Source organism: Sorghum bicolor, chromosome 4 (assembly GCF_000003195.3).
Source record: "Sorghum bicolor cultivar BTx623 chromosome 4, Sorghum_bicolor_NCBIv3, whole genome shotgun sequence".
Taxonomy (NCBI): Eukaryota; Viridiplantae; Streptophyta; class Magnoliopsida; order Poales; family Poaceae; genus Sorghum; species Sorghum bicolor.
In genome coordinates this window covers 483,621-511,096 of record NC_012873.2, presented here as the reverse complement: position 1 = coordinate 511,096, position 27,476 = coordinate 483,621, and the positions used below count along the sequence as shown (strand labels likewise).

The 27,476-nt window shown below is 43.7% G+C and overlaps 3 protein-coding genes across 7 annotated transcripts; all 3 read left to right on the top strand.

Moving 5' to 3' along the window:
* LOC8066489 (L10-interacting MYB domain-containing protein) lies at positions 588 to 1,544 on the top strand. The gene is made up of 3 exons (XM_021458937.1): positions 588 to 801; positions 871 to 887; positions 981 to 1,544. Exons 1-3 carry the CDS (start codon positions 588 to 590, stop codon positions 1,542 to 1,544), a joined length of 795 nt encoding a protein of 264 aa, XP_021314612.1.
* LOC110434653 lies at positions 2,626 to 3,373 on the top strand. The gene is made up of 2 exons (XM_021459200.1): positions 2,626 to 2,666; positions 2,739 to 3,373. The coding sequence occupies exons 1-2, from the start codon at positions 2,627 to 2,629 to the stop codon at positions 3,212 to 3,214; spliced, it is 516 nt and encodes a 171-aa protein (XP_021314875.1). The 5' UTR covers position 2,626; the 3' UTR covers positions 3,215 to 3,373.
* On the top strand, positions 4,852 to 10,254 carry LOC8066487. Of its 5 annotated transcripts, none has more exons than XM_021460564.1 (14): positions 4,852 to 5,419; positions 6,244 to 6,374; positions 6,510 to 6,725; positions 6,810 to 6,946; positions 7,049 to 7,318; positions 7,463 to 7,611; positions 8,286 to 8,347; positions 8,471 to 8,539; positions 8,618 to 8,791; positions 8,876 to 9,009; positions 9,098 to 9,382; positions 9,522 to 9,664; positions 9,743 to 9,808; positions 9,909 to 10,254. In XM_021460564.1, exons 1-14 carry the CDS (start codon positions 5,310 to 5,312, stop codon positions 9,997 to 9,999), a joined length of 2,037 nt encoding a protein of 678 aa, XP_021316239.1. In that variant the 5' UTR covers positions 4,852 to 5,309; the 3' UTR covers positions 10,000 to 10,254. The 5 variants fall into 5 exon arrangements, with proteins under 5 accessions (XP_021316239.1, XP_021316238.1, XP_021316242.1 ...); XM_021460563.1 differs by having other exon boundaries at positions 9,906 to 10,254; XM_021460567.1 differs by having other exon boundaries at positions 4,852 to 5,696; positions 9,906 to 10,254.

Sequence of the window (27,476 nt, the reverse complement as noted above, 5' to 3'; positions counted from 1 at the left end):
CTTCCTGTTCGTGCGCGGCTCCCATGCCCGAGAGGGCGACGCGCCGCCATCCGCAGCCAGGGGAGCTCGCCGAGCGGCGCCATCTCTCCTCCCCCGGCAGTGCCTGATCGCCGAGGCTCCCTCCCCCATCCCCCGCCGAGCCTCCCTCCCCCATCTCCCGTCAGTGCCTGCCGCAGAAGGGTGCCAAAATCCCCAACCCTAACCCTAAAGGAGACAAAGGGGAAGAAGAAGAGTGCCTCCACCTCTCTCGCCGTTGAAGGAGAAGAAGGGTGACGTCCCCAGCAAGCTCCATCAATCCTACAAGGTATTGCAGCATCTCCATCTCTATGCTATGATGTTTCATCCCCTTTTGTATGCTATGATGTTTTTTCATGTGTACTGGTGAACTGTAGTACAGATGCTATGTAAAGAATCATGCTATGATGTTTCATCCCCATGTGTGTTGTAAGTTGCTTGATGTTTCCCAATAGTGGTAGTAGTAGTTTGCTGGCGCATATTTTTTTACGAAGTGCTTGCATATTAGTTGGTCTGTAGTTGAGTTAGCGATCTGTGCTTGTTCTGAAACCTTGTGGTGCTGAGTTGTATAGATGCCAGAAATTGATTGGAACGTAGAGAACACTCGGATCCTATGTGGTTTGATGGCTGAACAAGTTGAGAAAGGAAACCGGCCAAATACATTCTTGAATTCAGTTGGTTATGCTGCTATTGAAAAAGCATTCAAAGATCAGACAGGCGTTGAATTGAACAAGGGGCAAATCAAGAACAAATGGGACAAGTTGAAGGAAGAATTCAAGGCATGGAAAAAATTAACAATGAGCCAAACAGGAATCGGTTGGAATAATGGCACTATTGATATGGACGATGAATGGTGGAAGAAGGCTAGAGCTGTAAGTGTTTGTATTTATGAATATTACCTACTTTATGAATTAATTGCTGTTATTATTTATCCTAATATTTGGTGCTCTCTTGCATATTTTCAGGATATTCCAGGCTGTGGGAAGTTTAGGAAGCATCCACTTCAAAATGAAGATGAGTTAACAATTTGTTTTCAAGGCATTGTAAATTTTGGTTCCGATCATTGGACCCCTTGTGGCAACAATTCTACAATGGCTGCAACACCTAGTGTGACTCAAGATGAACAAGGTGCTGCACTAGTTGAGGATATTGATGCACTGGGTGCGACACAAGACGACGAGACATATGAGGTTACACCTTCCCCTGGTAGTGGCAAGAGAGCAGCAAGGCCTGTCCAGGGTTCAGGCAAGAAGGCTAAGACAACCAATGCAGTCCTCATTCAAGAAGCTTGCACTAGTACGGCTAGTTCAGCCAATGCATACGCTGCCAAGAAAGATGGAAAATTCACTATTGATGAAGTGATGAAGGCAGTTAGAGATTGTGGTGCTGAGTATGGAACCGATGAACACTACATTGCCACTGAACTGTTTGTCAAGAAGGAGCAAAGGGAGATGTTCATGACCTTTCCTACGGATGAAATTAAGTTCAACTGGCTTACTAGAAAATATAATGATAAGCATGCGAAGTAGGAGTGGCAATGTGTGTGATTGCCCACTTTTTATTTTTCTAGGTGCTCTGTTTACCTTGCTTTGTTTCAAGACTTGTAATAAAGTCACTGACATTTGGATATGTGGCCATCGGCTTGTAACTTTTTGCATGGTGACAATTGCCCACTTTTTTATATAATTGCTTGTTATGGTTATTTGGTTTCCATCGGCTTGTCATAGCTATGTGGTGTCCTGTACATGAATATGTGCAGCTATCTGGTTTCCTGTACAGCTATGTGACTTCCATTTGTTTGTGGTACTGTACAAATATGTGCAGCTATCTGGTTTCCTGTACAGCTATCTGTCACCATTTTTTTTCCATCGGCTAGTGATTGACATTTTCTTTTCATTTGCTCTATGTTTCGCAGATGTCTTCAAGTGAGAATGGTGACAGCAGCGATGATGATGAACAATTTTTTTCTCTCATTCAAGGTTGTGCTAAACTAGCAGAAGCTTATGTGTTTAATTATATGGACAAGGCACCACCAAGAACCTCACAGTTGAGTGGAATGGGATGGGTGATTGAGACTCTAAACACTCCAGGAGAATGCAACACAATGCTTCGGTTGAACCAGTACATCTTTTTGGATCTTCATGATAAGTTGGTTGGTAGTTATGGCTTAAAACCGTCCAAATTCATGAATACCTATGAAATGCTTGCAATTTTTCTATTCATTTGTGGTGGCTGTGAGTCAAATAGAAGAGGGCAAAATAGGTTCAAGCATTCTGGTGAAACTATTAGTAGGAAATTTCATGAAGTTCTTGATTCTGTGGTTGCAATGGCTACAGATTATTTGAGACCAACTGATCCTAATTTTCGGTTAGTTCACAAAAGAATTAGAAAGGACAAAAGAGCATATCCACATTTTAAGAATTGTATTGGAGCACTAGATGGAACTCATATTCGAGTGTCTCTTTCACCCCAGGAACAAGTAAGATTCATTGGTAAGACCGGAATTCCAACTCAAAATGTGCTTGCCATTTGTGATTTTGATATGAGATTCACATATGTGGCTGCGGGCCAACCGGGAGCTTTGCATGATACAAGTGTACTGTACCATGCAATGGCAGTGGATGCTCAATTCTTTCCGCATCCTCCAGAAGGTAAAACAATGACAAACACTTTGTATGGTCAATTTGTAACTCAAATTCTTATGCTATTTTTTATATGCGCAGGCAAGTACTATGTTGTGGATGCGGGCTATCCTAATCGTCCAGGCTACCTATCTCCATACAAGGGCGAAAGATATCATTTACCAGAGTGGCATCGAGGTATAGAACCAAATACTCCAAAAGAAAAGTTCAACCGGATACATTCATCTGTTCGTAATGTTGTTGAACGTTCATTTGGACTACCGAAGATGAAGTGGCAAATTCTTTATAAGATGCCTTCCTTTTCCATGCTCACACAAAAGAAGGTAGTGGCTGCTACCATGGTGATCCACAATTTCATACGTGAGCATGCTAGTGGGGATGTGGACTTTGCTAAATTTGATCGAGATCCGAACTTTGTGCCAACTATCCCAGCAAGATACAACAAATATGCCGTGTCTCGCCATGCTTCTGATACATCAACTACGGAAGCAAGCTTTGTGACTATGGACACATTTCGTGATAGTTTGGCTACATCCATCGCATTAGCTTGGAATTAATGTAATTATGTTCTCAACTATGGATTTGTATCTCAGATTATTTGGTTGGACTTGTATGTCGAATTGTTTGCTTTGATGGATTTTTCGAATTATTTAGGAATTATTATTTTGGATTATCTTGTAAGGTGTTGGAACTTTAATTCAATTCACAAGGTTTATTTGTTGCTAGATGTATCAATGGACAAAGGGCAAAGTGGACAAACCACACTGACAAAACACAACTCTGGAGCTCTGAGTACCGTTTTAGCCAAACACCTCTAACAGACAGCTCCAACTCTACTCAGAGCTGACTCCAACTGGATTTCTGGAGTGGAGCTGCTCTGTCTGGAGTTGGAGCCATGCCAAACAGGCCCTATGTATACGTACTAACTCTGATTTTCTTTTTGCAATAAAAAAAGTATCGATCGGGTGTTCTTCACTGGGTCCGACGCACCTGGTAGAACTAGAATTCTCTGCTTGGCTGGAACTTGGAAGGGGGGAAGTGAAGGCGAGGGATGGGATCCCTGCTTTGCTGCCTGCTTTACCCGGAGGACGGCTCAGCGGCGCCGCCTGTGTGCTGCTTCTGCCTACCGTGGCCTTTCCCTTACTATGGCGTCAACTCGGTATGCTTCTACCACTTGCTACAAATTTTTTGGTCTCGACAACAAAAACTTTTTGTCCCCAATGCCACTGGCTACCTTCCTTCCTTCCTCTTCGCATTCTCAGCGGCTTAGTGACCGAGCCCGTCGCTGCAGGTGGTGGAGCTGGAGGAGCAGCTCTGGACGGTGACGGCGTAGCGGGCGGCCGCGGAGGTGCTCGCCTAGGGCTTCGGCCCCCTGTCGTCCTTCTCCGACACCGGGAACGACTTAGGCTCAGAGGACGAGATCGGCACGGGCGACTGCGACCCTGATGCCGCCGAGAGGGACGGGGGCGGCGGGAATGCGGGAGTGGGACGCCGCGAGCCAGCGCGGGAGTACCTCGTCGTGGCCGCCTGCCGCACGGGCGCACCGATGCCGCGCTGCAGGCCGCCATGGCACGGCTCGAGGACGAGTTCCGCCACCTGCTCGTCCGCGGGGCGCCACCGCTCGCCGCCGAGGACCTCCAGGCCTCGCCCCTCCTTCAACTCCTCCGCCACGCTTCCGCCGCCAAGGGGGGAGACGAGCAGCAGGGCTACAGGAGCTCCGCGGCAAGGCCTGCTCCTGCACCCCCGCGGCGAGGCCTCCTCGTCCTCACCCGCTGGTGCCGGTGTAGGATGAGGGGAGGCGGAAGGGCTTCACCTCGGCGGCGCTTCGCGCCTTGGGCTGCACGTCGGCGGCGGCATCGTAGGCATACGCGCCCGGGGCGGCCACGGTCGTCGGCGCCAGAGGGGCAAGGACAGGAGTAAGGACCGTTGCGCGGGCGGCGCGGGAGGAGGCGGAGGCTTCGTCACCGGGGGGATCGGCGCCGACTTGTGGTGCGCGCCTGGGATACTCTTCGCCGCGGAGGCGTCCTCGACTCAAGACTCATGGTGTAAGGGTAAGAAGGACATTGTGCTTCCTGGTACCCACATGTCAGACCTCTTAAACGGAAGAAAACGAACGGAATGGGGACGGAATGACACACAGATATAGCCGAAGTTGAAGTTGAGCACAGCAGTGTGAATCAATTTTTTAGTGGCTTACTGGTTTGGTCAATCTTTCGTAATAGCATACAGATAAAAGTCTCTCGAAATCACCCAAATTCGTAAAATTTCGACGAAATTTCGGTGAAATTTTGAACCTTGGTCTGAATCTGAACTTTGGAGTTGGGCTTGTCAAGGTGCCGGCAGCTCTCATCCTCCTGTGCCCGTCGAAGCATGAACCATGAAGCCGCCGTCGCTGACGCAAAGATAGACCTGCTTGCCTGCTCTAGTACCGAGGGAGGCCGCGAGTAGCAGCAGCAGCTGCCGGCCGGCGGCCATCTTCACGGGTACTGTAGCGGCGGCGAGTGCCTGGAGCACTAGGTTCATTTGCGGAGGATGAGGTGATGGAGGAGAGAACTTGCACGGGCACCTGCTTGCCTGCTCCAGCGCCGGGGGAGGTCGCGAGCATCAACAGCTGGGCGACGGCCATCACGGGCGCGGCGGCGGCGGTGATATATGGGCCGCATCGCATCGATGCTATGCTATGCCAACGCAAGAATTGGGACGAGCTTCCGTGTTTATTTCGGATCGGAATCGGATGCCCAACGGACGTCATCGGGGCCGGGGTAGGTTCGTTCCTCTGCTGTGGTCTGTGGATCATATAATATAGAGAACCCTAGCAGAGCACAGAGCGTTCCCCGACCCGACCGCTCACTCGCGACCGCACAGACACAAAACCCTACATCGATCTCGACATCTCGCAGTCTGGTGGCAGCGACAAGCTACTCTCGCGGCCGTTCGGTGCCATCACGGTTGACGGCGGCTCGGGCCTGCGGGGTGGTCGGGGAAATTGCGCATCTGACGACGACTAGCTACTGATTCATCGAGGGGAAATTGCGCGATGTAAGCGTCTCTTTACTCATTTGCTTGCTCACTGTAGTAGTTGCAGTTGCAATTGCTCACGGATCTGTTCCAGTTGAGTTATTCTCTACATCCAACTTCAGTTGGTTATGATGATTGTTGCTTGAACGATGTGTTGGTCAAGTAAAATCACATGTACATGTTGTCTGCGAGTAAAGTTTATCCATCATACTAACCCACACATCTCAGATTCTCATAACCATCGATCACAGATTTTTTTTTCCATAGGGAAATTCAGACATCACAGATTTTTAATGGGATTTGTTACTATCTGTAGCTTAACTTTAACCTAACATCCACCTACATACGTTACAGCTCTTTCCTACAGAAATATTCCCAATTCTCTTCTTTCCATAGGGAAATTCAGACATCTTTTGCCATATTGGTCTGGTTGCGCTGTGCCTTTTTCTGCCAATCTTAGCTAGCTGCTAGGAACTTGCTGCCAATGTCAACGTGGGGGGTGTTATATAAGCTTACAAAAGGGTCTTAGTTACTCTACTAAGCATTTGCATTTATTTTCTCCCTTCAGGACTGCAAAGACCACGAGGAACAAGGGGGGGACTGACTACACAAGAGGTGTGAGTAGGGAGCAGAGAGCCATAAACAGAAGGAACAGACTTGAATCATCACTGCTTTCAAGTCAGAGTTATCTCCCTAGTGGTAGGAAGAGAGCCTTGAACCGAACCATAAAATGGATGCTAAAATATGAGTAGTTGATTTGAATTTGCTGGTTCTTTCTTTTCTGGCACATACTGCTCTAGCACTCATTTGTTGTGTATCATGTTTATTAATCAGATCATGCGGCTTATAAGGCGTATCATAATTTTGAGGACAATCTATCTGCTATTGCAGTGCAACGATTCGGCGAACCTTTCCGTGAAGGTTCAATCGTTGCTTTTGAGGAGAAGTCATTTGGTGGAATAATCAAACCTGGTCAATTAACTTATCCAGTCAGTACTGATTATGCTGAGGACGTGTCTTCCTGGGTCGTCGCGATCGCTTTGTTTGATGGTGATTGTGCTACTATACTTTTCAATTTTCCTAAACAAATTGCATTTAGTCATCGCTTGTCATTTAAATCATGATATTGTCCAGGAGATAAGATGTTATTTGCGTGCTCGGGCATACCTATACCTCACGGAAGAACTAGACAAAGACTAACAAGATTTGTGACATCAGCACATTTGGTTACACAATTCAACCAGAATAGAAATAAAGATGATAAGTTGAGGGTTAGTGCTGCTAATCGTTGTGTTCCTTGATTTTTCTTTGTATATTCAAGCTAATTGTGAAGATGCTGAGCTTGTGCTTGTGCACTGCTTTTATTTCTGTAGGTTGCAGTGCGCCTTCCGGATAATACAGCTACCGATGGGTTCTTAGGACTATATGATAAAGACATTGCTGTCGTCACATGCTTGGACTTCCTAGAAGTCTGTCCTATAGATCTGGATCATAAGGCAAAACCTTTCCCTGGTGGTTGTTTGAAAGCTGCTGGGCGTGCCTTCAACTCTGGCAGTTTGATGGCCATGCGTGGATCTCTGTATCAGAAACGCCCCCTCGAACCCCGCAACACCTGGGTTTCAGATAGTCAAGATATCTCTAAGGTATACTGTCAATTTATTTATTTGTAACTTTGCGGCATGATAGAAAACATGGAACATATAACTGTGTTATGTTTCTGGTCTAAAGTATCACTGTGTGCATTGAAGTAAATCCTTTCTAAACCTACCACTTTGCTTTTGTTCTAGGCTGTACTTGGAGGGCCACTTCTGGGGTGGGATAATAATATTGTCGGGATGAGCTTAGATATTTATGACTCTGGTGATGCAAATTTGAGATACACCTTCCTACCAATGGACATACTTTGCAAATGCTTGAAGCATTTTCAGATACTCAAGTATGTCTTCTACACTTGCACTATTTAGGGACTATTTCTTCAGTTCGTTTTTCTTGTTTTTGTAGCAAGTTTTTAGTTTTTGTTCGTGTGGAGTGGTGAGGGTGTGTGTGTTTGTTCTTTGTACTCGGGGTTGGGTCCCTCTAGACTCGTGTACTTCTCTTCTCTACCTTAATGAAATGATGCGCAGCTCTCCTGCGTAGTTTGAGAAAAAAGTTAACCTGATTCATATTTGTTCCCAACCCTCTCTCCTAATCCACTTTCTGTATAAGGTAAGCCATTTTTACCAACAGCATTGGAGACTTAGGAGTTTTCACATGGTAACCTTTGGATTGAAAATAATTTGGTTCTTCTTATCCCTCTCTACTGAAACCAGTACCATTGCCAGATCTTATGATGCTAACTTAGTGCCCATGCTTAATCTTTTGGTTTAAATTAGGACGAATTAAACAGTTCTTTGTGGCAATATGGACAATGCAACCTATATTTGTGACATGAATATGTTCAATCCTCTCACCTTTTGTTGAATATTTACGCCTTATTCCTAGTCATTATTTCATACCTTTATTTCTTTCACAAGACAAGATTAGATTCATGTGTTGGTATGATTGGTTTTTTTTCCCATGTAGTTCCTGTTTTTTATTTTGTCATAACAAGTCAACTATGTTTTGTTGCAGTCCTAAAAAAGACTTCCGTGGATATGCGTTGCCTAGAGATGTATTAAGTGTAGTTCCTTCAGGTTTGAACAATACTGCAAGCCATCTTCTAAAATGTTGCCTATGTATCATTGTGTGCAGAATACAATGTTACCAGTATCATACATATTATCTAAGGACTAATAATGATCTGAATATTGTATCAGGGTTTATGCAAACTATTTGCAGGTTAAAGTCCCATGGCTATCCCATTCCACCACCACTTGTGCTTGAATGTAAGTGTTGCTTTTGATATTGCTGTCATCTCCCTTGGCCTTTTTGTAGTTCACTTCTGATCTTCGTTCTTTAACTAGTCAATGGGCGATTGCTTAATCATTTTGAAGAATGCTTTGGTGAATTACTTCCTTGGAAAGGGTTTCCCTATGGTGATCCACCCGGTGGCTCTGAGAAGTGTGTCTGGAATCAACTTCCAAAAGAAGTTGTGACAGATGTATCCCGTCGTGTTGTCTCACTTGCTTCTTTCAATGGTTATTTTTCCAGCTGTGTGCTCCTTAATATTCTGTGCTAGTATTTTATCTTCACTAACTAATGGTTAAACTTATAATGTGTAGGTTATGTGAGATCTTTTGCATGCACAAGCTTGCTTATAAAGCTTGGAAGCAATGCTAAGCAGACTGTCATCCTGACTTCAGCCAGTTTGGTTAGAGATTGTTGTAATGAGGATATCATTGATGATAGCTTGACGGTTCGTGGTCCCTAGTCCTTATCAATTATCATTACTTTTGGCCTTTTAAGTTTAATGATGGTTTGCTGAGCTCACTTTCTCATTGCAGATTGAGGTGTTTCTCCCACCGAATCAACGTGCTGGTGGGACATTGGAATTTTATAATTTAGACTATAACATTGCTATTGTCAGTCTCAAGAAGAATTTCAATGCTATTTGTCCGGATGACATCTTCACAGAAAGTGCAAAAAATTCGTCTAAAAAGGTTATAGCTATAGGGCGTGATGCTAAATTTGGTATATTAATGGCCGCAAGTGGTGAAATGAAGTGTGGAAACAGGGGTTGCAAACTTGATTGCAAAGATGTTCAGTTGTCTACTTGTAAAATCAAGAAGGTACTGTGGTGAATCTCTCTTACTTTTCTTTTATATGGTAACCAGTTTAACCATATAACCATATTGCATCTACTGAACTTATCAGGAATTTCAAGTTTTCCAGTAACCTTGTGCCTTTCTTTTTTGTAATTGTAACTAGGCTGGGATTGGAGGCCCGCTTATTAATCTTAATGGGAGTTTTGTTGGCATGAACTTCTATGATGGAAGCGGTGTAACTCCTTTCTTACCAAGGCACAAGATTGTTAAAGTTCTAAGTCAAGTGAACTCTTTACCATCAGAATGGTATTATTTTCATCTCAATGCTAACTTAAATGCATGACACTTATTTTACAAACTTTGATTTTTTTTGTTTGATGACAGTGGATATAACCATCCTATGCCTATCAATGTTATTGGTGGGACAAAAAAGGGAAATCAGAAAAACAAGTATTTCTTTCTGTTTTCGCATTACCACTTGTTTATGTTTCCTTAGAGTATTTTATTCAACAACCAACTTACATTGGGACAAAAACATATTTGATAGCAGGTGGCCGGTGCCCAAGCCATATTGGTATCATAGCGAACTTCAGGCGAATGTTCATGCTCTAGGCAAGCATATTGGGCGGCGTCTTAATTAGACATCACACTGCTGGAGTATCTAATTGACCTTGTTCTGCTCATCTAGCTAGTATCTAAAAAACTTTGGTGTTGTTGCCGTGCTGCTTCTGTTTATCTAGCTTACTAGTATTTGACAGATCTGTCTAGGATATATGCAAGTTAGACTTGTGTTATTAATGGGTTATTTATGTGACTTCGACTCTTGTAACTTACAAGTTGGTTCAAAGGCTCTCATGGACCTTGTTTTGCTCATCTAAGAGACCATAGTTTGGTGCTGTCGCTGTACTGTTTATCATACTTCGACTGTTGTAAGTTACACAAGTTGGCTCGATAGGTGAATACGTCATGAGCACTGTGACATTGGTGCTAATCAGCTAGTTCCTGCTATAGGAATCTCGTGTGCTTTCCTGTGCTAATCAGCGAGTCCCTGCTACGGTAAGAAAGTGCCCTGATGCTGGCAGCAGGGTTAGCAATCCTTCGTCTGAATGAGTTGACATGTTTCATCCTTTTGTTCAGATTGTATATTGAGGGCATGTTTAGTTTCTCCCAAAAATGCCAAAAAATTTAAGATTTGTTCTATTTTTTTGTATTTTAGAACTAAACACCCTTTGTAAAGATAGCAAAAAGGTCTGTAAACTTTTGGGTCAGGAGCTTATTAGAAACCCAAAACTGCATAAACTCTCCTCGAGTGACGTGTATACTCTCATACTTGTTTGGTAAAGACCAAAAAATTTGGCATACATCTAAACACCAACATGTAAAGTTTTATGGCAAAAAAGATTTGAGTTGTAAAGTTTTTGTATTATTTGTGAACTAAACAAGCCCTGAGGCAAAAGGACAGTAGTTCATTCTGTTTACTTGTGGGTGTCACCCTAGCCATCTCTCATGGGTTAATTTCGTAGATTTGTTTATGGTTCTTGGGAAAAAGCTAAGTTGCGTGAGTGTGTGGATAAGAGGAAGGTGCTACTAGTGTTATTTTCATCTTCCCGTGCCTCGTCTCTTTGGTTCTCACACGGAACTCCTATGGAGATGATCTTCGAAACGGGCATGGTGGACACGAACCGTATCTGTTCACGCAGGTCCTCGAACAACCTCGGGCTCTATTTTCTCACTCAAAAACTTTTCGCTCTATCCTATCAAATATTTGAACACATACATAAAGCATTAAATATTAATAAAAAATAACTAATTTGTATGGAAACTACGAGATGAACATTTTAAGCCTAATTAATCTATAATTCGCTATAATTGCTATAGTAACACACATGTGCTAATGACAGATTAATTAGGTTTAATAAATTTGTCTCGCGGTTTCCAGGTTAGTTATGTAATTAGTTTTTTAATTATTATTCGAACACCGTGTTCGACATCACATGAAACATCCAATGTGACACCCAAAAACTTTTCACCTACGGATTAAACAAGGCTTAATCAAGGCTTAGCGAGGACACGATGGTGTCGAACACGATTTTCTCTGGGGAAGTGCATGTGCAGCTAGGCCTCGATGGCGAGGCTATTAGTACCCACGAGCATGGCTAGCGACGACGTCTGTTGACGGTAATTAACTCCAATTTTCAACCATCAACCAATCACACAAGAGACCTAAAATGAACTATAAAGTAAGGTTATAGGGGTTATTCTAACGAGTTTCACAAGTTGTGTTGATCTCACTTATCTTGCAGGACCATATAAAAGTATCTCAAGTGAAGAATCTAGGTACACCATTGTGGAGAGCTCGTCGAGACTATCAAGACGACATTTGTTATATTTGGAGCATTGGAGAGAGAGTCCTTGATACGGCCCAGAAGACCCTAGAACCATCATCCATTACAAGACTAGGGACTAAACCGACAAGAATCCACAGCTCTGCGAAATAATCTTTTTTAGGGATTTATCCAGAAGCTGGAAAAGGAAAGAATCCATCCACGACACGACTCATTGCGCAAATGGGTTGGAAAGGAACACTAGAAGGATGTAGAAGACACCAGAAGACACGAGAACGAAGCGAGAGACCGACGACAGCCAGATGGGGCCGACCGGCCCCACTAGCTAGGTTGGCCGACCTGGGCCCACCTGGCAGTCTCCTCTCCTTTGCGTGATGGTTTTCAACCAATCTCTACAATGCATCTTGACCCTTGTTCTATGTTGGTTTGATCCAAGGGCTGCAGTTCTTCCCACCAGACTATATAAGCAGTGGCAGACCCCCTGGAGGCATCAATCGATCAATCATCAATCAATCAATCCATCATATCTCGTAGTCCAGTTTAGAGCTCCACCAATTAGGGCATAACTAGATAAGAATAGGAATTAGAGGAGTCAAGCAACGCTTGGATTCCGAATCTAGTCGCGAGGAGGCTAGGTAAAGCCTTGTACTTCTCTCTTGTATTCAATATTGTTAATATATTTGAGTTATTTACCTGCTAGTTCATTGTGTTTATCTTCTAGTTCATCCTTTGTTCTTCTAGTTCATCTTGTTCTTGTTCTAGTTCGTCTAGTTCATCGTGTTCTTGTCTAGTTCATAATTCCCCCTAGTTCTTATTCTAGTTCGTGTTTGAGTCGAATACTTGATATGACTTGGTATAATTATATATTCATAATTATAATAATTATAATGTTCATTGCCTACTTTGATTATATGTTTAGTATAGTTGGATTAGCTTTGTGTTTATGCACATGTTCGTATAGCATTCACCCTTTGAGCTCAGGGGTGGGTGGTAGAAGTTGTGTTGGCGTGGTGCTTAGACAATGTGTATCTACGAATGCACGCTATGTTCCGGGCCATATGGTAGATCGCGAAGGTGACAACTTCGTTGAGTCCTATGTAGTCCACTCTCCGAATATAGGACTAGTGAGGCGGAGTTGCGGGGTGTTATCTTGCTATGTTCCTGACCCATCTTGGCAATGTCTCTTGTGTATGGATACAAGTTAAGTCATGACTATGATTACTAAATATAATTGCACTAATTAGGGTAGCTCAATGACCTATAGTTAGAATAACCCTAGGATTTATCTCTATTTTCTAGTTCTTTCTAGAATCACGCCTAGATAGGAAATGCTCGGTGGAACCCTTTTGAGATATGTTGACTTGTTATTAATTAGCTTTTGTTATTTATGATATGATTGATCCCTATTTCGAGTATTGATCAAGTGGAACTCTTATCACAAGTGTAAGATATAGCTTTTATACCTCTAAGTGCCTTCCTAGTGGTAAAATTATAAATAACAATACCTGGAACTTTCTTAGGTGAAATGCTACAATGGGTCTATTTTATATGTGCGCTTGCGGATAACCTTTATTCATTTTCTATAGTGCCATGATCATAAGTACAACTACATCTTTTGGTGTTGTGTTTGGGATGACAACCTGACTTAAGCAATGCTAGGAGATGTCCCAAATATTTCTAATGCCTTTACTAGGATAGAGTTTGAATCTTATATTATAAATATCAACAAGCATTTCTGGCGCTATTGCTAGGGAAGGAAAAAGGAGGTTTACATAGATTTATTTTGAACACCTAAGGATAATCTTACACATGTGATAATCGAGCCACACTGTTGATATTTCACTCAAACAGGCTTACACTGTCTTTTGTCTATTTTTGAATATCTTATTACAGGGTAATGTATGTCTGGTTTTCTTCGTCCGACAAACTACATTGAGGATCCAGAGGAAATAATTAGAAAAGCCAAAGCCCAACTTAGGAAGAAGAGATCCCCAACCACTCGTCAGAAGAAGACCAACCAAGAAGGAGTTTGACACCAGTATTTGAAGCCATGTCCAACAAGACTCTCCAAGAATTCTCCACTCTAACCACTGCCAACATCAGGACTGGACCAGCAGTTGATGTGGGAGAAGAAGGATTCGAGCTCAAGCCAGCTTTGATCAACATGGTGCAAGCCAACTAGTTTTGTGGCAAAGCACATGAAGATGCAAGTGCCCATCTCGAACATTTCCTAGAGATATGCAGCACATTCACCATCAAGGGAGTTGAAAGAGATGCCATACTACTCTGCCTTTTCCATTTTCACTCTTGGGAAGGGTGAAGCAATGGTTCTACTCCAACAGAGAGAAAAATACTACATGGAATATCTGCTCAGCTGCTTTCCTAGCAAAGTTCTTTCCCATAGGCAAAAGCAATGCCCTACGTGCAAATATCTCAACTTTCCAGCAGCAGTACTATGAATTTGTTCCGAGGGCTTGGGAACGCTTTCAAGATTACATATCAGAATTCTCTCACCATGGGATGGAGGATTGGCTACTCATGTAGACATTCTATCATGGGCTCACTACTAGTGCTTGTGAGAATATAGATGCAACTGCTGGAGGATCATTTTTGTCACTCACTATTCATGAAGCCACCACTCTTGTTGAGAAGATAGCTTAAACCAGGGATGGAATGAAGAACACACTCAATCACGCAAGAAAAGAGGAATGCATCAAGTCTAGACATGCTGTCTACCAAAATGGACCTACTCATGAAGCTTGATGAACGTGATCAATAGAAGAAGAATGAAGTCATGCTCGTCCATGATTCACGCATAACATGTGAAGAGTGTGGAGGCACTGGCCATATGGGAAGCAACTATCCTGAAGTCCAAGAGGATGTCAATTACATCAATAACAACACCAACTATCATCCTCAATAGAATCAAGGATGGAACCAACATAATCAAGGGTGGAATCAGCAACAAAGATCAAACTACTTAGGTAATTACTTAGGTAACTACAAGGTAATAATTTCAACCAACCACCTTTGAGAGAGATGATTGTTAATCAAATAAAGTTATTGATAGTATGTCTAGAAAGATAGCTTCCAATGATAAAATTCTTGAATCTATAACTAATAGTATGGATAACTTTACTTCTGACATAAAGAATCAACTTAGCTTTAATAAGATGATAGAATCTCAAATCTCTCAGCTAGCAGCTTCAGTACCTATGGCTAAAAAAGGTAAGATTCTGGGGAATCTGGATGAATTAGAAACTGCAAATCTTGTAGGTATCTTTAATGTAGGAGAATACTTCATTGCACCACCCAGACCACTAAGACCAGTGTGGGGAGAAGAGGATATGCCAAAAAAGAAAGGAGATCTAGGAAGACTGTTGACGGTTGTTAACCATCAAAATTATATGTCAACCAAGGAGAAGAAAGGGGATAAAAACTGAACATCACCATAGACTTAGGGTTTTTACTGACAATTTTCACGAGTTTTGGTGAATGTCTGTTTCTATAGGGGGATATCAAAATAATAACAAAAGAAGGCCCACATGTCGGATTTACATAGAGAGAAGACCCGAACGTCAACTCTAGAAGACTCGGGAAGACGTGCCTTGAAAGTTGGGGCCCACCTACCATAGGGCAGGGGTGGGCGCCTAGGGGGGCAAGGGCGGTTGCCCAGGGGCAAGAACCAATCAGGTTCTGTCTCGCGGATCCTGCCTCCACCGACTTTGAGGATTAATCTTCAGCGCACGTTTAAGTCGGTTTGATCCAAGGGCTGTGGTGCTTCCTAGGGGGCTATAAATACAAGCCTACCCCCCTAGAGGAGAGCTTAGAATTGTGAGAGAAAAACATAATTACATTTTTATTCTCATGTGAGAATTACAAGGAGCCATTAGAGCCAAGGATTAGAGATAGATTAGCTACTCCTAATCTTCATCTTCTACATAGGATTAGATTAGATAGAGGAAGAGTCAGGTGCCTGTGCTCTAAATTTCCGGATCTTCATCATCAGAGATTGGTGTTATCTTTTATCTCTCTTTTGACTTTATTCTAAATATCATTATGTTTCTATTTATTATGTTCCTAGTTTATTCTAGTTCTACATTTGAACTCCACCTCCTTCTCAAAGTGTCTTCTGCTATTGGAAACTGACAATATTTCCTCTTAAGGCAGTTGTTTTGCCTATAGGGAAAAACTTTGATAGAAAGGCATCTGACAAGTTCGTCCAGTTGTTGATGTTATCTTGATGAATGTAGAACCACTTCCTCGCTTTCCCTTCTAATGATAATGGAAAAAGGCGAAGCAGTATGACGTCTTTGTCGACTCCGTTGATGTGGATTGTGCTTCCAATCTCTAAGAAATTCTGCAAGCGTGCACTAGCATCTTCATGTGCCTTTTCACTGAATTGTGTAGCTTGTACCAAATTGATGAGGCTTGACTTGAGCTCGAACTCGGGTGCTCCTTCTTCTACTGCAAATCTTGGACCAGTTGGAATGTTCTCAAGGCTTGGAGCAGAGAATTCTTGCAAGGTCTTCTGTGTCATAGCTTCAGCAATTGGTAGCTAGCTTCTTCTTTCTTTCTTGATTGCTTTGGTTTTGATGATGAAGAGTTGAATGTACCAAAGTCAATCCTGATATACCCTGTGTAAAAATATAAACATAGAAAAACAATAGGGTGAACCTGCCAAAGCAGAGGTGCCTTGTTATGATTTCTCACTTAGTAGCTGTTTTATGCAATTATTTCTCTATAGTCTAGTCTAATATTTTATGTGAATAACCTTGACTGATTTCCTAACTTTCCTTACTGTTCCCCTTCTTTCCCGGCAACGGCGCCAGAAATGCTTGTTGACACTAGCTAACACCACTTAGATACTGGGTTGTCATCCTCAGCATGGTGCCAGAGTGTACAAAGGTATTTATAAATATGGAGGCTCTCTAGAAAATAATCTATTCTATCCGCAAGCGCACAGATAAAACACCTCATTGTAGCATTTCACCAGGAAAGTATTCCAGGTATCGTTATTTATAATTTTGCTTAAGAGGACAAAGGTGAAATTAAGATAAGGATTAAATCTATCAAGGCATAGACTAGAGATAAACTTGCAAGAACATGATTACTAATGAGGAATTCGTCACATAGTCACTTACTTTGGCAGAGGGTAAACCATAAAGATAATGATAATGAATTATAAGTTCATGGGTAAATAACACAGCGATTAGAAAATAGACTACTCCTCATATATGTAAGGTGACGTCGGATTAGCTAGAGAATGGATTCTAAGTTATCTACTATCTACTAAGTCACAATGTACTCTAGTTATCTACAAGATCATATATAGCATAAAAGACTCTTCATTCATGTATAAGGAACATTGCTAAAGTAAATCAGAGCATTGCAAGACTTACTCCGCAATACAAATTCTGCCTGTCCTATCAACGGAGGGTGGACTATATAAGAATCAACGAAGCTGTCACTATCGCGAACTATCACACAACCCGACCAATAGGATACATTTGCAGGTAAATAATATCTAAGCACCACGCCTACATATGATCTACCACTTAACTCCCACGTGTCAAGAGCTAAGCGCTTTGCAAACTTATACATAAACTCATTATCAATTATAACTATATCAAATATAGAACTAGAGCAAACTAAGAGCATAATAAATAGAGACATAATGCAATTAGAACAAAGTATTAGAGAAAGATATGAAATAATACCAATCTTTATTACCGAAGATCTGAATCCAGAGCGTAGTGCTCTACTTCTCTAATTTCTATCTAATCAATCCTCTAAACTTGAAGGATTAGGGAGTAGCTAATTCTAATTCTTTGTGGGAGAGATGTCTAAACTCTAACTTTGATGGCTACCTCTAAATAATGATTTCTCCTCTCCCCCTGGGGTGGAGAGGCCTTGATTATATAGTCCTTTCAAGTGAATTTAGGCCGTCGGATCAAACCGACATTGATCGCACGGTTTTCCTTGATCCTTTAGGTCGGTGGAGCACGATCCAGAAGATTGGTTCTGATTGGCCCTAAGGCCAGGGCGGGCGCCCAAGGGGGAGGGCGGGCGCCCTGCCCCCGAGCCCGTCCGGTCTTTCGTTCGTTCCCGTGGCTTCTGGACTCTTCTAGATTAAGGAAAATTGCGCGACACGTAATTATCTCGTTGTAACATGACATGTGGGCCTTCTCTCCATATTTTCTGATAACCCTCTGTAGAAATAGATAAACACCAAAGCTCGTGGAATTCTGTCAGATAAAACCCTAATTCTAGATGTTTGGTGCATATTGATCCTTTTCCATGTTTAGTTGATGGTTAAATTTAGTACTTAAGGACCGTCAACAAACTCTCCCAAGCTTACCCTTTGCTCGTCCCTGAGCAAACAGCTAAACTCAGATGAATCAGGAGTTGCTTCGATGTTTTCTTTCCTGACAGACACACATGCTTTCACAAAAAAATTCTTCTAGATTAGAGTGAAGTGTCATGGAGCTTAGTACCTGCACTTAAGTCTTAAGTAATCGAAAGACAAAATAATTAAGTCAAGCACTATTCCTCCTGTCTATACTTCACCTTTGTTCTGGAGTTTTGCATAAGTTTTCAAAAATAAAACTCAGAGTTCCCAACAATGATTCTCTCAAGTCTCTCTATATGTGGTATTTGTGGATCCTTACCAAAATGTCACTTACCTATAGCTAATGGAATATTTAAGTGGAGCTCATAGGAGTGGAAAACAGCTCATACATATGTTGTCTAATCGAGCCATGGATCCAAAGGAACTCAGCATATAATTAAATCAAGATGTGCATGTGTGGTGGAGTAAATGATAGTAATGTATAAGTGATAATAAAACTTACTTCTCATTGCTCTTCATATTGCTATCTCTCCTCTTCTTTGATCTTTGCTTTGGGAGAACATGGACTATCTTTTCTCTTTTTTTTCAGGTGGGTAGTAGATACCCCTAATTCTACTGCCGGACACTTGTCTATTTTTTCCGCTCAAGTGGGCATCTTTGTACCCCTAATTCTACTCCGGACACTTGTCCATTTTTACCTCTCGTCTCACTCTCTTTTTTTTCTTTTCGAGGTTCCGGGCACTTGCCCCTTTTTATTTCCTCGCATATTTTTGCATAACCCATGCCTCTTCTGCATTGAATCTTTTTAGAGAGAGAATAACAACATTTGGGACAGTGAGTGATAATATATTTTTTAGCAATTTTAATGAATGGTGGTGAATGGTGTAGTGGATGTGTGCAAGTGAATATCTTAATTTAACCACATGAAAAGCTCCTAAGGGTCTACACAGCTCTATCAAATTCAATGTGAATATAGTAAAAGATGTTATAGCAAGTATGGCTATGGTAGGGAGTTTGTTATGCTAGGAACTCATCATGTGATTTGTAAGTTTTTAAAATAAATCTCCAGAACTTAGTGTAGTAGGAACGAGATAAACAGTAGCTCATACTTTATATCATGCCTTTCTCTTACCTAGACTTTAGTTTTATGCTTCCCATAGATAGTAATTTCAGTTTTAGTAATTTTTGTCATTCATCAAACTTGGTAAACAGTCATTCTAAATCAATGACTATTTCATGATAAGACCAAAATTTTACTAATAGATTGCACCATACTTTATGAAACCTTTCACTTTTTCTGTGGTCTTCAATCTCCACATTATATACCATTAGCTCGGTCCAACAGACACAGGCCTTGTTTGGTGCACAGGTATTCATTCCAGCGGAGATTATACTACGGTGTTGCATTTATATTGACATCATGTCGTTGCCATCATCATCCCTCCTCTTTCTAATTCCATCCCTTACTCTCCTATTCATTGCAAAACTAAAAATAAATCCAAAAAAATGAAAAACTAACAGCAAATAATTAGTTATAAGCATTGGAGCATTCATTTACCTTTTTCTTTAGTAGCTCCAGGTGTTCATAAGGATCCGAATCTCAGCTAGGTGGAGGCTCGTCCTCCTATTCTTACTTGGGCAAGGGTATTCTAGAAAAGAATATTGCAATTCCCCTAAAAAATATTCTCACATGAATCAAGCACTAAAAAATATTCTCAATTGAGACAGTTTACTCCTAAGGGTATGTGAGAATATTTTTTAGGGGAATTGCAATATTCTTTTCTAGAATACCCTTGCCCAAGTAAGAATAGGAGGACGAGAATATTCTTCCTGTGCCAAACTACCCTTAGGATTAAAGCTTCCAGTTGAGACAGTTTAGAACCATACCCAATTAGCCATGGGCAATGACAGCCTACAATCCTATAGTGTAGCACATGTCTAGCCTGCATGTACCAATAATGGACCTGCTAGTTTTAAAGAAATCTTTCAATTGTGATTTAGAAACAGGTGCAATGATAAAAGGAGATTCCAAAACTACAAGCTAAATTAGAAGCAACTGCTATAGCTTTCTAAAATAAAATTATAAAAAACAGTAACATACAACCAAGAAAGCCTATTTGAGGCAGATGATAAAATCTAGGAACTAAATTTGAGAAAAAAGGAACTTTGCAATCAAAGCTGATAACTAAACATTTTTGGAATCATGTTCAAATGGACAGAGGATTAGAGCATTTTCAAACATATAATTTGCTTATGAAGCTAAGCAATTAATAAACCATCGATTCCTTAATAATTCTCCACAGAATGCTTATATATATAGCTTCAAAATCAAAGTTCCGGATTGAAAAGACAGTGTTTCACCAATGAAAAAAATCTTATCCATTGTATAAAAATCAGTAGCATTCCTGTTGTCCAGAATATATACAATGTCAAACTACTCTTTGCAAGCAAGGACTGAAATTCAGTTATGCCATAATAATTGAAATTTGAACAAATGTTGTAACGGAAAAAATAATAATGCCATGACAATTCACTAATGCAGGCAGACCGACGACCCTAACTTCCGCGACTTTCCTTCTAATGGATTGGAGGGAGGCGATCACATGGGAGGCAGAGCGACACACCAATGAACAATTGTCGCACGAAACAACTGGCAGGATGATGAGCGTGGCAGGAAAATGATAATTCTATCCCAAAATTTTCTATAGTATGTCCTACATCATTTATTTTTATAGTAACAATAGAACTTTTGCTCCACATCAATTTGTAGTCCCACAGCATGGCTAATTTCTGATATCTTAGAAATTGAATCAATTGTGCTGCATGGTAGAACCAATCGCTGTTCCATGATTAGGTAACTATCAAGGTATTCAAAGGCTAATTCCAAGGTTCAGGACAGCTGCATACGATTAGCAGAGAACACAAACTCAATAGTACAGTAAGCTGGTGTCCCTAGAAATCGGTTTTCTTGTTCTCTATCTAGATTAGGCAATATTGTTTTTATTCTACCAGCGGTCCACCATTCTACTCCTTTTTCTTTCATAAAGTTCAGAGGACACAAATTACTTACCAGCACTGTATGAATGCCAATTTTCTTCATGGCCTGGATGTTGTTTACACTATTGTCGAAGGGAGTTGGTGCGAAAAACATCTGTCAGCACAATGGTCAAGCTGAAATAATAAATTCACTTTCAGGGATGAAACTATGCTGGACTCTAAATTTTGGGATTGCATAGCAGCTCTCAGTGTGGTCACATTATAAATCTTGGAACATTAGAACACACAGAAAATGAGAACTTGTGATGCCAACTATCAAAATTTGCAAGAGAACATAGAGTGAAAAGTTCTTACAACTTAAGTTTCACATTGGTTTGGAGCAGGCACTATTCAAACTCACAAGAGGCAACAAAATATAGCTATTGGATTGCATTCATCTTCAGTTTAAATGTAAATTTGGCAGAAAAGAAGCTTGCCGGTCACAAAAATTCTAAATGTGTTTCTACAACTAATAACAATATTACCATTATCTACCATCAAGCAAAACCTAAGTGTAACTGACATCTTTCATGAATCAAGAATAATGGTAAATTGATCATAGCAACCTAGTGCTTAGTGCTTAATGGCAACATAAAAACCTAAGTGTCACAGATGAGAGCTGAATGGAAAGGATGAGTCCAGCATGTGTCATGGTAGTACGACGCATTGTCTTATATTGAGAAAGTTTACTATGCCTTTAGATCATCATTTAGTGAATATGCTGCCAATGGCACCACCTACACTTCAAATATTATTCAAAGAACAAACATAGAGTGTTGGTTAGAGCCAAAATGCCTTGCTTATAATGTCATATCACACAGCCAATCAGTAACAGTAAGAAGCATGATCCATGTAATTTTTGTTGAAAAGAGGATTGTTGAAGCAACATCTATGGAAATTTGCTTAATGAAAACCACACAAACAATTAGGACATATTTTCTATGCAATTAATTAAACTTTCAGTGTTGGGTGCTCCATTTTTTTCGTAAGCTTAAATTAAGTTGAAAACTCGTTTGCAGTTAGTATTGACATGGCCAACTAACCATGTCTTAAACAAATAAAATAGAGTTCATGAAACATAAGTCTAAGAAGGAGATGGAAGAAAAAAGCTAATACCAGGAGGATATCTAGTAGGGCACGGTGAGGTGCTTAAGTGAGAAGAGCCTTCAATCGTGAATAAAAAGTATGCCCTGCATTCCAGTAAGTAGTTTTGTGATATTAAAAATACAAGTAGCAGCTGACAACACTGAAGGAGTCATAGTTCAAAAATCCATAATGAAACAAAAGAAAGGGAAAATAAGCAAACTGACCAATACAACAACTAATCCATGGATGAAGGACACCAGGTTCTTGAACAATTCTGGTATCCTAAACGAAACATTAAGAACAGATGCCACCCACTCAGGAGTATTAGTCGATGATTCAGGCTCCTACAGTAGTTACACCTGAGAACTGTTCATTATATGTTTTGCAGTAGAACCTGAGAAGAGTTATCATACCATATGAAATAATTAACCAATAGACAAACCTAACTGCTACGGATAATATATCACTATATGAGTAACTGTAATTAGTAACACACCAATTGAAATTATGAACATCACACATTGACGAGACAAACTATTCATATTGCTATTATGAAATTATGAACATCATATATTGCTATTATTAAACTGAGCAAAATGTGCATAGCAACATTACCTGCTTGCCTATGCCAGTACGTTTACCAAACTATCCATTTGCTTGTGCTGGCTCGCAAGTTAGTTCCTCCCTAAACTCTCCATCACTACAGAGCAAATCAACAGAACAAAAACCAACAGTAAGGGTGGATCCAGTAAAAGAACACGATGGACATATGCACACTTGATAAGTTTTGTAGCAAAATCAAATTTGGTAAGGCTTGGTATTAGTTCAGATATGAATACACCAAATAGCTTAAGTTAGGGTTTGGTTCCTCGGCTTCGCACAGAAGGGAGCAGCAGGGAAGGGGTGGGCATACCTGTTGGTGCTCGTCGTCGGCGAAGGGGCCGACGAAGACATGGCGAAGGGGCCGACGAAAACCTAGGCACATGGCGTTGGGCTGCCGCGATGGTCTGCTATCACCACAAGAGAGAGTGTGCATGGGCCCTGTGCCCCTGGTGGCCGGCGGCAGGCGGCCTCACGTCTTTGGTCGGCGCCCTCACCTGGTGGGCTGGTGCCTCATCTGTCTAGGAGAAATCGAGGAGTCGCATGCGTGGGAGAGGAGGAGGTGGCGTTGAGGGAGTGGAGGAGTCGAGCACCTGGCGTAGGGCGTCGAGAGTGAGGGGGATCGGGAAGACAGATCGCACGGGGGGCACCGGGCAGACCGACGACCCCCAATTTTTGCGACTTTCATTCTTATGGATCGCGGGGACGCCGAGGAGGCGATCGCACGTCTGGGCGGATGGACGGAACGAAAAAAATGTCGTACCAAAAAATAGTCTTACTTTTGTTCTTTTTAGTTGTAGGAGATTTAGTGCTCCATACATGTGCCGCAAGATTCGATTTGATGGGAAATCTGAGAAATTTTTCAAAATATTTTGGGAACTAAACAAGGCCTTGGAAGCCCTAGACTCTCAATAGTATCTCTCTCTCTCTCTATTTTGGAAGCCCCCCAGGTTTCTAAAAATTGAATGACTTTTCCCTAAGAAAACCTCACACAGTCGAGTAGTAAAGGCACCTCGAGCCCCTTAAGGGCTGAGGGACGATGAGCCTGAGAACCCCTATGCCCCTGGGCTACGGTAACTCTACTCACTCCCTCACCCTCGAGGCAATCAAGGCTGCCCTAACAAAAGATTGAACGAGGAATACAGACTTAGTCAACAAAGGAAACAAAGCAGATTCAAGCATAAAAATAAACATATATACAAGTCTCAAGACTATTTAAGCCACAACGTTTACTCAAGACAAGTAATAAGTATTTTACAAAGGGTCCAAATACCTAGAATAGGCTCCCAAGCTTCAGTCCACATCCCTGTCCTCACCACCATCTTCTGCGCCCGGGCTAGCCTCAGGAGGAAGTACCTCTGGCTCGAACAGCTTCGCCAACCTTTCTCCAGGGACCTCTGCGTCGTCGATCAAGGCATGAAGCCTCTCCTCGTTCTCGGCGTCAGTCTTGGAAATGTCGATGACGAAGCCGTGGGACACCACCTCCATGTCGTAGGAGAAGCCCGAGCAGACGACCGCCATCGCTCGCTTCACCCCAGTATGAACGGCGTCCGCACTCGATCCCTCAGTGTGGCACCTAAGTAGCACAGCTGGTCGACCAGCACATCGCCTCGAGCCACCTCCCTCGACTCATCCACAGGCTCGAGCTCCCAGGAGGCCGAGAGGTCGCTTATCGCAGTCCTTAGTCGACCGTTTAAAGCAACCTCCCCCTCGAGCTGAGCCCTGGCAGAACGGGCCTAGACCTGGGCAGCCAGGAGATCATCCTTAAGCCCTACAAAAAACCGACATGAGAGAGTTAGGCAACACAGGAGAAATACCTTATGAAAGAAACATGAAAGCATAAAGAAATTTACCACGAATCCTCTCTTCCAGAGCTGTGTTTTCGCCAACTAAATCAGTGTTGGCCCTCTCGATCTCCTTGTAAGAGCGGGCCAGGTCGGTGTTGGCGGCCCATAAGTCCTCGATCATCTTACCCGCCTGTAAGACGACTCCTTCCTTCTCCAGCAGTACTCTCTTTAGACGATCGACGTCGTCAGAGAGTCCATGAGAGCGAGCTCGTTCCGCCTCGAGGTTCTCACAGGCCTTCTTCCCAGCCTCCTCCGCGGCGCTCCGAGTGATCTCGCTCTTCACGCACTCTTCTTTTATCTCTCGATAGGCCTCCTGGGCGGAGGCAAGGTCCGACTTAACAAGGCTCTTCTCCTTGTCAAGCTCAGCGCCTGCGTCTTTGTAATACGCGGCCTCTTCCCGGGCCTTGGACGCAGTCTCCTTAGCCGACGTGGTCCGCTCCCTCAGCTGCGTAGCCTCTTCTATTGCCTTCTTCGAGGCCTCCCGAGCCTTGGCCAGGGTAGCCTCCCTCTCCTTCTTCTCCTCCACAACCGCCATAATGTCCTTATACGCCTGGAGAAGCTTTTCCTGCGACTCGAGGAGTTGGTCCTTGAGGAGAGGGAGCTGCTCCCAACCGCCTCTCGTTGCGTGGATAAAACCCGACTTCAGGCGGGAGGTCTCTTTTAAATCCTGCGAACCGATAACTGAACGATAAAAATACGAGACTAAATACCCAAATAGCTAAGGTCCAAAGATACTTACGAAATAGGCTTGACCAAGCCCATTGTTGACAATATCGGACATAAGTCCCACGACGTGCTTCATCCAGAGACGAAGCTCCTCGAGATGCTCCCACTTCTTCGCCTCCTTCCGGTTGTCCATCATAATGTTGGGCTCCTCCGGACAGGTGGAGGCTCAAAGGCGGATTCTCCCAGGGCCCCAGTTCTCCATCTCCTCCTCCGTGCGTGCCTTGACACCACGGATGAGCTCTTCGATAGTCTCTAGCGACCCCCCGTGGCGCAAGAATAGGTCAACGAGGGAGGGGAATCGCCCGTCGTCGTCCACCGTCCTCCAGGTCCCGGTCTCGCCGGTATCGCCTCCGCCCGAGGTCCCAGCTTCATCCTCCCCAACGGTGCTAAGATCCACCCATGGTCGTCGGTCTCGAAGGAACCCAGGAGCGATTCCCTCGATACCGTAAATCGTGCCCTTGATCTCTGACTGGGGGTCCGCAGGAGTGCGCATGGCACAAGCAAGCGCCACCACACCGTCTTCGCGCCTGGGCTCAGCCGGGATGGAGGCGGGCCCCCCTGGATGGAGCCATGCGGGGGTTGGAGGACCGTAAACTGGCAATCCCTCTTCCCCGGCCTCGGGCCCTTGCGGTGGTGACGGTTCCGGTTGGCGCGGGCTACGTGGTGGCTGTTCGAGCAGCTCTTCTAGTTGTCGGCTCTGCTCTTGCTGCTGCCGTTGAAGTTCCTGCAGCTCCTGCTGCCGGTACAGCTCTAACTCGTCCTCGAGCGGTTCTCCCCGCCGCAGCTGTGGCTGCTCCTCCTGCAGCTGTTGCCGCTGCTCCTGCTCATGTTCTTCTTCTTCTTCCTTCTTCCTCCTCTCCTCGACGGAGTGGAGCCCAATGGGCCAGGGCGTCCGTTTTGCGACAGGAAAGGCCTCGACCTCTTCATCCGTGGTGCGTACATCCTTCGAGAGCAGATCGCCACCGGACCCGTCGCTGATGGTGATGGGGTCTCCCACTCCCCCAGACTGGGGAGGCTCGGGGGCTCCCTCCCGCTCTTGGAGACGAGGCGTCTCGACCCCCCTTGGTGACGGCAGGGCAGTGTTAGAGACGCCGCCCCCCTCCGACGGACGAGGTGGGGTTCGCTCAACATCCGTCGATGGTCGAGGATCGGAGGAACCTGTGTGCGCCCCAAAGACAATACGTTAGTCGCAAAGGAGTTCGACACAAGAATGGCCCCACTCCAGTACTACGGAAAGAAGAATAAGTCACTCACCCGAGCCTCTGGAGACTGCCCCCACTTTCAGCTTCTTGGCCATCGAGGGTTGGGCCTGTTCTAGCGGCCGCTTCAACCTAAGAAAGAGGGGAATAGCCTAAGAAAAGCCAAAACCAGAGAGAGCGCAAGACACCAGAAAACAAGAATCACGATGTAAAAATCTTACCCCACGGGAAGAACGACCCGCCTGCCAGTCCCTCGACTAACGGGCCTCAAGCCGCCCCGCGTCGAGATCCCGGGCTTCTCCTGGGCAGGCGCGGGCCTCGGCTCGACATCTCCCGTCTGGCGAGCGCCGGTGCTAGAGCTCCCACGACCTCCTTCCCTCTGACTTGAGGCCGCCATGGTGGCGCGGCCACGGGTTAATGGCCCCGTTGCCATAGTCTTGACCCGGTGGCCCGCCCTAGACGTGGGAGGAGGATGCGGCCGAGAAATGGCCTGGCCCTGCGCGGGCACAGGAGGGGTGTCGGCACAGGAACGGCACGGTGAGGACTCCTTTTGCTGTCCGTCGTGGGGACCGCCCGACACCCTCTTAGGAGCCCCCGTCCGCGGGACGTCGACGTCGACTTGAGGCGAGCCCTCAAGGATTCTATCATGACGAGCCGCCATCCCCTCGGAGTCATCGCTGTCGTCGTCGCCCTCGTTGCCGTCATCCTCGTCAGGAGAGCCCTCCTCACACTCCCCCTTCTGCCTCGATTTCGCTCGATGTTTCTCGAGCGCTTGTTGCTCGAGATTCTTTTTCTTCTCTTTTTTCTTTTCTAGGTCTTTTGCGGACTTTTTTTTCTCCGCGGACTCGTGTCTCCTATCACGATCGACGTCGTCCTCCTTTACCGGAGGCCTCGAGGACCGAGCGTCAATCGGGCCCTGTGCAAGCA

What these genes read in the sequence shown, in the direction of transcription:
- LOC8066489 (XM_021458937.1), top strand. Translation starts at nt 588, where the DNA reads ATGCCAGAAATTGATTGGAACGTAGAGAACACTCGGATCCTATGTGGT.
- LOC110434653 (XM_021459200.1), top strand. Translation starts at nt 2,627, where the DNA reads ATGGCAGTGGATGCTCAATTCTTTCCGCATCCTCCAGAAG. An exon ending in CTTTCCGCATCCTCCAGAAG is followed by an intron (nt 2,667 to 2,738) that starts GTAAAACAATGA and finishes TTATATGCGCAG; the next exon opens with GCAAGTACTATGTTGTGGAT.
- LOC8066487 (XM_021460563.1), top strand. Translation starts at nt 5,310, where the DNA reads ATGGGCCGCATCGCATCGATGCTATGCTATGCCAACGCAAGAATTGGG. An exon ending in ATAAAGATGATAAGTTGAGG is followed by an intron (nt 6,947 to 7,048) that starts GTTAGTGCTGCT and finishes TTATTTCTGTAG; the next exon opens with GTTGCAGTGCGCCTTCCGGA. An exon ending in AAGGGAAATCAGAAAAACAA is followed by an intron (nt 9,809 to 9,905) that starts GTATTTCTTTCT and finishes CATATTTGATAG; the next exon opens with CAGGTGGCCGGTGCCCAAGC.